The 12967-nt window shown below is 41.2% G+C and overlaps 2 protein-coding genes across 6 annotated transcripts in view; both read left to right on the top strand.

Annotated features, from left to right (window-relative positions):
• The window catches only part of nup210 (nucleoporin 210), a 31905-nt gene extending 26230 nt beyond the window's left edge, over nt 1–5675 (top strand). The window contains exons 36-40 of one of the 4 annotated variants that reach the window (XM_085259676.1): nt 470–720; nt 831–1035; nt 1625–1744; nt 3274–3354; nt 4406–5675. In XM_085259676.1, the coding sequence (XP_085115802.1) occupies nt 470–720; nt 831–1035; nt 1625–1744; nt 3274–3354; nt 4406–4509 (761 nt within the window). In that variant the 3' untranslated portion in view covers nt 4510–5675. Of the gene's footprint in view, nt 1–469; nt 721–830; nt 1036–1621; nt 1745–3273; nt 3355–4405 lie in introns of those variants that run through there. The other 3 variants (XM_085259675.1, XM_085259677.1, XM_085259678.1) reach the window with 3 other exon arrangements.
• A 4600-nt stretch (nt 5676–10275) lies between these two features.
• Nucleotides 10276–12967, top strand: part of iqsec1a (IQ motif and Sec7 domain ArfGEF 1a) — a 100534-nt gene continuing 97842 nt past the window's right edge. For both annotated transcript variants that reach the window (XM_085260976.1, XM_085260983.1), the window contains exon 1: nt 10276–10978. In XM_085260976.1, coding sequence (XP_085117102.1) covers nt 10719–10978 — 260 coding nt within the window. In that variant the 5' untranslated portion in view covers nt 10276–10718. The remainder of the gene's footprint in view (nt 10979–12967) is intronic.

Genomic DNA, 12967 nt, shown 5'->3' with positions numbered 1-12967 from the left:
GCAAAGGGGGTAGGAAAGTACTGTTTACAAGGGCATAATCAATACCTGCATTGCCCATACAACGAATTTAGCAGGGGCTATAAAAGTTGTCCGGGTGATGTATTGAACCGAGCAGACGCCCTGTTGCCTGAAATCACTGGTCTAATTGTGTTTGGGATTTTGGGACTTCTCCCTAGTTGCTGGCTTATGTACAATGGGATCCACAGTGTGTTCATGAGGTTGTAACCATTCAGCTGAATTTTAAAGGGTTTCTAATAGAACTATGTGATTGTGAAGTGATACTTTCTCAGATATTCAGAGTTTAAAGGGGAAAAATACATATTTCTTGTATGTACCTGGCATCTTTTTTGTAACCAAAGTTATATCAGGGCTCACATGCATGGTGGTATTCATGATCAGGTCTTGTACCAAATGTACACATTAGTAATTTATCTCTAACCATCACCTTTACTTGTGTCCAATGCCTCAGGCTTCTACACATGCTCCATGACCTTGCAGCCCATCACTGACCAGCAGACCCGCGTGCTCAGCGTATCCATGACCAACCTGCTGGTGAAGGCAGGCCTGGAGGGCAGTACTTTCTCTGGGGTACAAGTCAGTGCCAGACTGCCAATTGAGCCAGGCCTGTACTCAGACCAGACTGAGCTGCTGCTCTCAAACTTACACCCATCAGCTGAACTCACAGTCTATGGCCCTACTGCAGCCCTGTCCAATGTGGAGGTACAATATGTTTTTAAAGCTAAATAATGCTATTCTAATTTAATTCTCCGTGTTTTAGTGAACTTAAGATATGATGTTTAGAAGCATGCATCACTTTGTGGTATCTTTAGGTGGCGTCTACTTCTCCCAACATTGTTGTCCAAGAGAAGGAGGTACACCATAACTTCCCCAGTTTCTCAAAGTACACCGTCAGTGCTGTGGACCCCCATTTAGCAGTTTCTGCTTCCATTTCTATAAGCAGCACTTCCTCCGACCAGAATCTCGTCATCCCAGTCACTTTGATTCACGTAGCTGATCCCAATGCTGCAATTCAAGGTCAGATATTAACAGTGCAAATGAGAATCCACAGAACCTAAAGCCAAACTTGTCGTTTTACTTTAAGTGTATTTTATGTGTAATGTTGCAGGAAATGTAGCTGGGTTGTTTCACAATGTATTATTATAAATGTGAAGCTACTCATAGTTCATCGTAAATGATTCACATTGTTTAATCTTATATTTTCAATACATATCATCATTTTGTTCAATGACAGAAAATGCACATCTCAATGTACAGTGCTTAACAGTTTGTTGTTGTTTTTTTACCCTTCAATTGAACAGAAAATAGAAATGTGGCCATAATGTAAAAAAAACCTTCTGTATTGAGGTAATTAGCTGTTTAAATGGGTTACTGCTAAGTAATCAATGCCAGCCACGTAACCAGCCCTGCCATCTGTGGGAAATGAGGACACTGACATGGCATATTTTTAGTAACCATCTTTCCATTCAGGTATCAGACATCACCAGTGTTGTAACAACATCATTATCCTTTCTGCCGTAGCTAATATGTTGAGTGTGTTGTGTGATTTCAGCATTTCAAATGGGCTTGTTATCTCAAACGCCTCTCTCTCTCTCTCTCTCAGCAGCTGCTTCTCCAGTTGGTTATATGGAGGGGGGCCACTCCTTCCACAGCTTCATAAACTCCTACCAGATGATGTTCTGCACCCTGTTCGCTCTGCTGGCTGGTACAGCTATCCTCATAATCGGTGGGTTGCCTTATTCTTGTTGGAATTACTAAGCCTTACATAATTGGAGGACCTGTTAGATCACATTTTAAAGAACTGCACTCTAGTTTGTTTTCTGTCATCAAAGTAATATTTTTATGTACCTGGAGTGTACCAAAATCGTCCTTTTCGACAGCTGTTCACAGACCAAACCATAAGTATTTGGACAGTTACTTTTTTAGGGAGTGGGAATCGATTTCTGTGCACATTCTCATGCACAAAAATACTACAAAATATGCATTTTAGTAGGTTTAAAAATTGCTGTTTGAATTGTAACCCATGTAAAAGACATCACAGGTACAAGTGCCAATTAAAATGTCATTGAGTATTTTGTGGAAAACTTTTGCACTCCTCGACTGTCTCAACTTACACTTTAATGCGTTTCTTTAGATCCACCCTCAGCTCCAGCTTGTTGTGGGGGTAACCCTGCTTGGAGTCAGCTCTTCATTTAGGTTGAGGCACATTGGAATGTTTTAATATTTACTGATGAATCAAAGCTATTCCAAGTGCTCAGCCTAGAAAGCTCTTAGGATGTTTCATCATTCAGCGATCCCAAAAGTACAGCCGAAGCAACCAATTAGTTTTGATTTGACTCAGTCACTGCACACAGAATGCTCCTGTGCACCTCTACAGTCCTGTTGCCTCTGTCAGCCTTGAAATCAATAAGGCAACCATAACGGATGCACCACCTTCTCTGACAGATGAGGTGTCATGCTTTGAGTTTATCCCCTTTTTTTTTCTTTTCCCCTTTTCTTCTACACTACAGTCTATCATTTTGAGGCAGGATCATTTTACCAACTAGGCTTTTCTATTTGTGAAGCTCGCCATCAGTTTGAGGGTATGGTCATGAAGTTGTACTATGACCACTGACAGGGAAACGGGTCATGATTACGTAGGTGTAGTCCAGTCTCTAAAATGATTTGTCCTTCCTGTGGAAGTCGCATCAATTCTCAAATATCAATCAACTTCGAGCCACAAGGGAGTCTTCTGTGAATGAGACAGAACCACAGCCCAAAGAACATTAACTAGGAAAATGTCCAAATACTTTTGAATAACTGTTTGTGCCCTGAGGGGTGCATCTCACATGAAACCCTTTCAATACTGACGTCTTAAACAAAATTAAAGTTGAGACTTTGCATCTTTTTAATGCGGTACTTCTTTGTCAAAATTAATTATGCTAAAAGCACAGAGCCTGAAGGAAAGTTACAGTACTCATTATCCAGACTGTGTACAAGCAAGGTTTTTCCACTGTTACTGGAACATCCATTAAAGCTATTAACATGTTTTGTATTTTAAAATTTTAAATCCTTCAAACACAAGCTGATGCATCAGTGTATTGCAGTGGTACAAGTTCTTTCACAGTGAAGTACTTCTTTAACTTGACAGTCAGTTATCAGTGGTGGTCATAATTTAAAGCACCTAAAGTTGTAATACTATGTTTTGTGGCTAAGAGTTTTTATATAGGAAGGTCAACAAACACTCATGTTTTTAAATGTATCCCCCCCGGGCAGTCCTCCACTCGGTGTTCACGCCAAGGGAACGAACTTATCATCCTGCTTTCATCCAGAGGACACCGTCGTCACCAGTCTCAGGTAGGGCAATGTCACTGTGACTTTACCCAAACAGCGATTTGTAAATAGATGAGAACATACATTCATGAGAATATACAGCTTGATCAAAAAGCTGACTGTGCCTAAAAAGCAGAAAGATATCGGATTTTAATTTGGCTACTGTCCCCTTCAAAGTAGCCCCCTTATGCAGCTTTACACAGCTCCCCACATTATCTGAAGTTGGCATCTTAGTGTGGACTATTGTTTGGGCTCTGGGTGATAGCTCTCTCTCTCTCTCTCTCTCTCTCTCTCTCTCTCTCTCTCTCTCTTCCCCCCCCCCCCCCCCCCCCCCAAAAAAAAAAACATGGACACCGGAGGTCCATTTAAAATTGGGAATGATGGTATTTCTAACAATATATGAGGATAATAAATAATTTTCCAATGAACTGCTGTCACTGATGAGATGCGTCTTAATTTGTACTGTGAAATTATTGAAATGAGGTGCCATTGGCAGCAGCAGTGCTATAGTGCAATAGTAGTAACTCAGAATAAGTGAAATATAAGCATAAAAGTAGCCTAGGTAGTGTTTTCCCTGGAAATTTGTTAGTATAAGACAACTAAACATGTTAGATTAACAACAGCTAAAGTGATTTTACAGTGTAACTCTTCCAGAAGTGCACAATATGTTCCAACTTGAGTCAAAGCTTTTTAACCAGTTGAGTAATTGATTACTTTTCAGTTGGACATGATCAGCTGTTAGTATTTCCCTCCCCCTTAGCCTGGTTGTACTGATGTCACCTCAACATGTTATAAAGATCATTTGGATGTGAACCTAAAGCATAAATTATTTATCATTCTACAGACTCATTTGTCTTGAAGGAAGCTGGAGTGTTAATATAAGATGTATGTGTTAGCGTGTCAAATTATGCTGGTTAAATGACATTTAAACTATGTAGTGTTTTCTAGATTGCTTTTATTTACTAATAACTTCTAACAGACTTCTTCCACTTGTGGTTTGTGTCACACAGAGTGGTTGTGCCATTTGGCTCTTGATGCCTTGTTTACACTCTTTATTTAACATTTCTCTCTTCAGGTTTAGACTCACCATTATCAAATTCTTTCAACCGCACGTTACCCGGAACCAGCCTGAACAGCAGCCCCAGGTACCGGCTCTATTCCCCAGACTACAAGTCCTGATGAAGCCGGCTGCTTAGTCTCTCCTCCTTAAAATGAAAACACCCCAGGCCATTAAAGTGTAGAGAATGTGCCTCTGTCCCTCAGGATGAATGCTGTGGGGAGGTGACAGCAAAATCTCAGTATCTTTGTTTTGAAATGTTGGTACAGATGCATAAATGAAACAATTTCTACCGTGGAAGATCAGTTAAAAGGCGATGCAAGATTATTATAGGGCTGTTTTCCAGTTTTCTTGTGTGTTTGCTTATGTGTGTGGAAGTAAATATAAATTATATGTGTGTGCACAATTCTACATATCCTGTATGTATTTTTGTGGTTTGCCATGAAAATAGCTTTTTATACAAAACCACTTCATTGACTGACACCCAGTGAGGAGCGCACTTAAAAACTTTTAGTTTATGCTCATAATTCTTTTTCTTTTTGTTTGCTTGGCTACTAAATTGAAGTGTAAAATGCAGTAACTCAGGATAAACCACATTCTCTTATAAGACAGAAATCAACTGTTAGTTTGAAAATATTTATTTTTTACGAGCAGATGTTGTTCTCTGTAATGTTGTAGTGTATACATTTTGAGGAAAAGTGCCGTCCACTGAATCCATCCACAAAGATAATGAACCCTTTAAATGTGCATATTACTGACCGTGAAAAGGTTGGACTACTTCTTCTGTTTTAGGGCATTTTGGGGGGAGTTTGATTTTTCCCATTTTTCAGTATTACTGATTTTCGAGCCACAGTGCATCCAGCTTCTGTCTGATTCATTAATGTGAAACGGCAACGAAATGTGAACTGTCATTTAGTTTTTATCCCAGTGTTGCTTGATTGCAAAAAGCACTCAAATGTGACCAGGTCTCATTTCTGAAAATGTAATGCTTCTGTTTATTCCTACAGCCCATTTATCCTGAACAAGATTACTGTAGCATTGTTGAATTGCTTGAACATTTGATGTGTGATTTTTGTTTTAAATGCCATATTTTTGTATGTGAAGAAAAAAAAAATTAACGACCAGGAATTGTATTTATGCTAGCCATCTGGGTTTGTTTGTTTTTGTTTTTTTTTTCCAGATCCATGCCTTACTGTCACATCTGACCTGCATTTAGCACATGATGCAGTTATGAATTTGTGTGAATATACTCTCCTCTTTGCTGATTAAAGTTTTTACTTTTTCTGTTCACTGTTGTCAGAATTATTCATCAAAAACCTTTTGTGAATTTCTCTTCTTTCCACATGCTGTCAGTTTAGTATAATTGTGGCAGATGCAAAGACTTACAGAAAGCATTGTCTTCTTTGAATAATTCAAAATGCAGAAAACTAGAAACATCGATTCTGTCACTCACATTTGGCAATTTTGCAACTCGCTGTGGATTTCTGCATCGGCGTTTCATTAATGTGCTCATTAATACATTTTGTTTTCCTCTTTGTTGCTTTTTGATGACATGACGTTCTTATCCTTTTCAGTGTTGTTGAAGTTGCATATTTTTAACTTCTCAGTAAATTGTAAACTACTTGAACACGATTAGTTTTGCAAAACATCAATAGCAGTAGAAGGAAAGAAAGGAGGACGATTTTTGCATTAGCAACGGTTGACTTCCCACGTATCCAAAGGCCAGCACGCTCTATACACGCATTCGCCTTATTTCACACAAACAGACGGGGGGGTGAGGTGGGGCGTCTTTCTCCTGGGCTCCCTCAGGACATGTAAAGGTCTGTGGCCACTGATCAAATATCTCCCATCTGTCTGTAACACTGCTCTGGGCTGCCGTGGTGGGACTCGGTCACCTGGCTTATTTGTATGCCCTCAGCAGCCGCCTGCATGTCAGCAAATGCAAACCCAAATAGGTGAGCAGAGCAGACCGTGCACCACAGGATCGTTTGTAAAGCAGCAGATCATCAGTCGTGGCACACATACACTACAATCCAAAAAGTAGCTCTTAGGGGTTTTCACTTTGTCGACATGTGCACTTTTTAGTAATTTACGACTTCATCTTATTTAGGACTGCAGCTAACGAGCCTGACAGCAGTTTTGATTAAATGCCTTGTGTAAGTAAATGCCTTGTAAATAAAAAAATGGTAAAATCATGATGATGTATAATAAGGAAAGGCACACAATTCTTACATTTAAGAACTGAAGGCACATTTCTGACATTGTGGATTATTGGACAGGGGGATGAAGGATGACATGCAAAGGGATGGAGAGACAGAGGAGGATGCTAGGGATAGGGTGAGATGGAAGCAGATGATCTTCTGTGGTGACCCCTAAAGGAAGCAACAGAAAGAAGAAGAAAAGATTATTTTTCTGATGCTCTGTTAACTAAATCATTTCAGCTCCAGTGTTGTTGTTAGGCTAGTCCCAGGGCTCAGTGGAAACCATATTGTGAGACATAAACCCTCACCAATGTAAACTGCTGCACAAGAAGAAGAATCCTGAGTGGGACTTATTCAGCTCCAGCTATAGTCTTTGCATTATTTCCCCCACGCTCCTTATTTCTCAAAGGGGGTGTTAGACAGACAAAGCCTCAACTCATGCCTGAGAGCTGTTTATGAGAAAGCTCAGGAACACCAGCTGCTGTGGCCACAACGGGGGCTCGTGGGTATGCTTAAGATGTTGGCTGCCTTAGAAAAAGGAAACATTTAACCGGTGTGTTGTGTTGTGTAAGCAAACCCACCAACCTTTGACTGCCTTGCCACTTCAATAACTGCTTTCAGGAGGCACTGGTAGCAGTTGTTATTTTGCTGTCTGCTTCAGTTAAAATTCATTGAGATTCAAAAGCGGCAGTGAACGTCTCTTAAATTACTCCCATCAACAGGTAGTTGCATGTGGCTGTACAGTATATTTATGGCTTATTAAGGCAGTCTTCCGTGGATAAATGACACTCAATTTATTTTTGCCATTAAGGGACACAGGTTGTGGAAAAACTGCCTATCAGGCTGTTGTGTCTCGGGTGAAGCAAAACCGCCACTGTTCCAGATGTGTCACTGTGCTGGAGGTGGAGAGGATCAATGATGTGGTACTGAATGAGACCTGACAAGAATGATAAGGCAGCTCCCACATGTTTTCAAGACTGTGTGTGAAGATCTCTTTTAAAAGGGACGTCAGAGGCTGATGGACCTCATGACAGTATTGGTAGTTAATAGTCTTTTTTTTTTTTCCATATCTGTATAATGGATGTAAATACATTGCCGATGCATTTCCTAAGCAACACTGCGGCAGTATGACGAGAGAAGTGCTGAAGTTCAATTTTCAGGATTCATATAAAATCACTCAGGCTAATCAACTCGCTCTGTATTATTACTGTTTTGAACTATTGCAGAAGCACCATTCAGAAAACTCCCCATTTGGTTCATGCATTTATGATTTTAATTATATATTTCGTGCAATATGAGATCAGTGAGTAAATCGCTCTAACACCTACTACGCTTCCTCTCGTGTGCCATTTCAGATCCATCACACAAATGCACATCTATATGAGGTGGTTGTCGGCTCAGTAGAGACTATTTTGTATTCTCTTGGAGGGAAAAAGGAAATGTTTTCCACTCTGCTGGTGAGATTATTGGGGTCTTTCTTTCATCGCAGCTGGTAAATGTTTTGTAGGGCTGAACCTAGAGGCTTCGGGTTGGGTTTGTTTAGGGGCAAATATACTGTATGAGCGATTTCAGAAAATAAATCTCACTGGCTGCCACCCACATTGGCAACGCCGTATGACTGGTCAGCCAGAGGAAGAAAGGAGCCAGCCCAAGAGCATAATACTGACAGACAGTGCGTATGTGGTTGCTGGCATTTGCTTATCCACAAAACAGGAGTTCCAGTACACTCAACTTGGAGTTGAAGGTATGGCTAATTGAGCTGTGTGGTTTGATAGTGTAATTGTGGACAAAGTTTAAAGGAATCAAATTTTTATGTTTGGGATTTTTGTGGGATTCTTTTTATCCCCACTTTCTGCCTTTAAAACACAGGGTCACTTGAAGAGCAGCTTCATCATTGCTGGATGGGCTTCAGTGACTTGCTAAAAGGCAATTTAATTTGTCTAAAAGACACTGGCTTGAGGGGACCTGTAAATGGATAGTAAAATGGCAGTTTTGGTGAGATACATTTTTACCTGAAGGCATTATGTGCCATCACAAAGAAATGCTTCAGAAGTAAGAAATAAAGCAAGGCATTGCGCAGCGCTGACATGTGACATTAGCCTGCGACATTCAGCTGTTAATAGCTGTATACGGTATATCCTTCTGGGTGGCATTTCAAGGCTCGTGCTGCTCTCCTTGGCCTCCTGCCATGTGGATAAGGAAGCCACAGGGAAAAACCTAATGTACTCCATCTGTACTGCATGTCCTTAAACTGCTTCCCACTGCTCCTGGTTTGAATGAATTTGCTGATGCTCTGTCTCCACATTAAAACAAGTTATCTCAGATGATCCAAGTGCAGCCGTCAGGTGGTGCAGCATAAAGGTAAAGCCCTCAGTTTCTTGGATGACGCACTCTCCATTTGCACTGTAACTGTATCCACGAACGCAGCATCTCAACTGGAGCTTTGAAAAATTGATCAAAAGAAAATGAGAGAAGGGAGTTATGAGAGAGTTGGAGCAGCAGAGTTTCTGACAACTAAAGTGTGAGTGTGCATGTTGCTTTGATTCTTTTTCTCTTAAAAAAAAAAATCCAGCAATGGGGGAATGGTTACAAGAGCAAACTGCCATCTTCCTCTCAGTTCCTATACACACGTGTTTGTAAAACCACATCCTGCAGAGTACCCATTGTGCTCAATTCCAACTCCCATTTTATTCTTGGACTCTTCTACAGTAGCTTTGCATACTGTTGATTTGCAGTTGAAAGTCATTTTTATTCATCTTCTTGCAGGGCATCAGTTTATTATCTGTGTGCATCAAGTTGATCTACCCTTTCCTCGTGCCTTAACCCAACTTTCTTCTGAGCCCTGAGACACCATATTAACAATATCCACACTTATTAACACCACAAGGAGCCAACAGTAGGAAAAAAACACTCCGAGGTAGGCTAGAGCCCAAGCTTTTGGTTCCTGGGGATAGCTTCCAGATATCTGCCCTCATTATTTGAAACTTTGATCATGCTTAATATGAGCATCTGCCATTAGAGCAGTATATATAGGACAGGAATCAGTTCTTAGACATCGACATCTAAAAGTCTGTGCTTTAAAAGCAGGATGTGACGAACAAATGAGGTGAAACTTAAGCATCGACCTCTGTCATCAGAGTCGGGTGCTGCAGTTTGCTCTTGGCCTTCTCTGGGACACCTCGTGTTTAATATACAGCCCCCTGTCCCAAATGCACAGAACACATCAGTCATTTCTGTTTCAAAAACTAATGTATGCTGCTGCTAACGCGATCATTTCATTAGAGGGGAATATAGCCTGCTGGAGAAAATGGCAATACACAAACAGCATAGTAAACAACTCTGCAGGGAAGACGCAGCAGTGTCTACCAGACTGTGTTACAGCGCAAAACACAGTCGCAACAAAGTTCTGCCTAATCAAAAATTGATCAAAATGCGTGCGGCTCTTTGCAATATGAATCCTTGTCGGAGAGAACAGACGATTCGTGTGTTGTCTGCCTGCCTGGAGAAGAGAAGAGGACGTGCACAGGAAATAGATCCGCTGAAATGGAAAAGGGTGGGAAAAATTAAGCTCCTGACAAACTCAACAGTCATTTACCCCCCTGCATTAGGCCAAAAGTAATTACAGCTGCCTGCGAGCGGTAGATTCATAAAACTTGAAAACCCCGCCCACTCCGTCAGCCAAGCGTCTGTTTACGAAAAGTCACGGGAACGGCATGGAGCGAGAGGGACCTAATAGAAAATGTCATACCGCGTTGCCAACAGGGGAATGAGCACACTTTAGAGAGCCAGCCGGGATCCTCACGGTGAAGTCTGTCACATGCGGGTGAATGATATGTTGAAGCCTGCTTGACATTCCCAGCCTTGATATGTGAGTAGTTTCTAGTTTCGTGGCAGTGGGACTTGGAAACGCGTGTAGCTGGGAGTATTTCTGATTCGGATTATTATCACCCTCATCGTTTTTTTTGTTTTTTTGTTTGTTAAAAAAAAACAAAACAAAACAATGACAAGGCGTAAAAGGCGCAACGCACTGAATTGTTGCGCCTAAACCCGAGCCTGGACTATAGAGGACCATCTCCCCGGCTTCTGCGCTACGACAGGGAACGCAGGAGAAAAACGGCAGTTGGAGCGACATGGAAAGCCCAACGGAGAACCCTACTAGGGCTGCGGAATATTTGAAGGAGCTTAATAAAATAATCGAGACGCAGCAGGAGTTGCTGGAGAGGCAGAGGGGGAGGATAGAGGAACTGGAGCAGCAAGTGTCCGACTTATGCTCGGAGAACGCCTGTCTGAAGGAGCAGTACCAGCGGCACCTGGCAACCTGCAGGCTGCTGCAGGGCAGCAACAGCCTCTCCACGCTGGGAGCCATAAAGGAGCACGCCACGCAGGAAAAGTAAGTCACAACGGCATCTTATGTTGTTTCTGTCAAAGTTAAATTAATGCCGTAGAGCTGCGTTTGCTCATTTAGTCTTTAAAAAAGTTCTAAATGTGAGTGAAGTAATTAATGCTAAACGAGAGCCAAAGTGCGCGGAGCCACATTCATGGCACACAGTTACACGGAGCTGCTGCTTTGGGAATCAACGGTCTCCTTTTATTAACGTTGCTGATGGGTTGGTGACCATACTAGCCATCATCGTTATGTGTCTGTTGGTCAAATAAACAGCAGATAAATCTTAAAAATTGCACAGCAATTGTCAGTTACACACTCAGAGGTCTGCAGATCTAGTGCAGATAACATGCTGTACACAAACATGATCATGGTTCTGTGCACTTGAGAAAACCCCCTTTTCTGGTTCTTTTGGATTAAAAATTAGAGTTTTAAACTTGCAGAATATCGTTTGAACTCATTTAAAAGATCACTTGAAGGAGGGTTTCATGTGCGTAGACAAACACGTATCCTCCAAATATCCTTGATATGAGAAACCAGTAGTTGCAGTCTTTGGGAAACATCACACATATGCTACTTTGGATGAATCTGTTATGCAATAATAGTTTAGGACAGACCCAAAGGGTTAAGCCCCAGGCAGAGCAGAGGAGGTAGGATAGTTGTGGGGCATTTGTATTAGCAGTCTGTCTTACCCTCCCTGTACCATTTCTGTGTTGAATTTCACTCCCTGTTGGCTGTATCTCCAAAATGCTTGCAGACGTTTAACTCAGTTTTGACGCTCTGCAGGATCATGTGATTGTGCTTGACCTTCATCTCCAGGGGCATGTTAGTGTCATGAAGATCACTGGCAGCAAATCAATACTGATGACTCATGGACTGTATGTCTTTGCCAGCTGATAAAGCCAGACTCATGAGATTGGGACATTGTAACACTGACCTTTAGTGAGCCCCATCTATAAATCTCACGTGGGTATTCTAGCTGATTTCGCTGGGAAAAAGCCTGTCACCATCTCATTCTGTACTGTCAGTGTCTGAACACTATTTGAGTCCAGTTGTGGTAGACTGGCACAAAGGTTACAGAGGAGCCCCTGATTAACCCAGTGAACTTGATAAAATATGGCAGCTGTTAATAATGTAAAGTGGGGTTTATGGAGGATGCAGGATTAAAAATGCCACTTAAGTGCAGTGAGTAATTTAAGGAATGCAGATGCCTTAAGCAAGACTAATTCTAAGATCTGCAAAGGTCATTTTAGCAAAGAGAAGATGGGATTTAAATAGCATATGCTTGGAAATTAAACTGTCTAGGCATGCTTCCCCCCGTGTTACAAGGTCAGGGACAGTGGTAACAGTCGGCAAGAAAAATAGGCCCATATATTTCTACTGAGTAACTTGTTTCTCTGAGGAATTCCCACTTTGGGAGTGTTCTCCTGTTTCGCCATATCTGTGCATACCTCCATAAGGAGTGAGCAGCTTTCGTAAGGCTAGGAGATGTGCTGATACCACTTGGTGCTTTGGTATTACCCATGCCAAGAGACAGCAGTCCTTGTCTGTAGGTTAGATGAGCCACAGTTATGGTATGTATACACGCATATTGTTTTTGTTTTTAAATTGATCAAAGATCTACCAAAAGGTATCTACTTTTTCAAAAATTTACCTGCAAAATATTAAGATTGCGGTCAGCCTTACCTGTACTTTGTTTATAGAAAATTAGGATGTTGACATGCTTGTTAACACAAAGTATTTAGATGGCTTTTAGTTTAGCACATTAATCCTAGCCATGCAAAACTAACATCTAATTTGTAATGGGTTGGTTTTTGGTTTTTTTTTGTTTTTTTTTTTGTATATGTCACCAATTATTGTACTAATATTCCCATCTTTTGACACATCTAAGAAGCTCATTTTCCATCAAAAATCCTTCTGGGCTGCTCAGCAGAGAGCTCTCATTTTGCTACTTGTATCTGCAGTTTCCTTTTCTATTTTTACCACCCAGCGCTT

This window comes from Mchenga conophoros, linkage group LG20 (genome assembly GCF_057382185.1).
Source record: "Mchenga conophoros isolate Kocher_MC1m ecotype Shallow Benthic linkage group LG20, M_conophoros_male_GT1.1, whole genome shotgun sequence".
NCBI lineage: Eukaryota > Metazoa > Chordata > Actinopteri > Cichliformes > Cichlidae > Mchenga > Mchenga conophoros.
The sequence above is the reverse complement of the archived record's forward strand: the minus strand, read 5'-3'. Positions and strand labels throughout refer to the sequence as shown.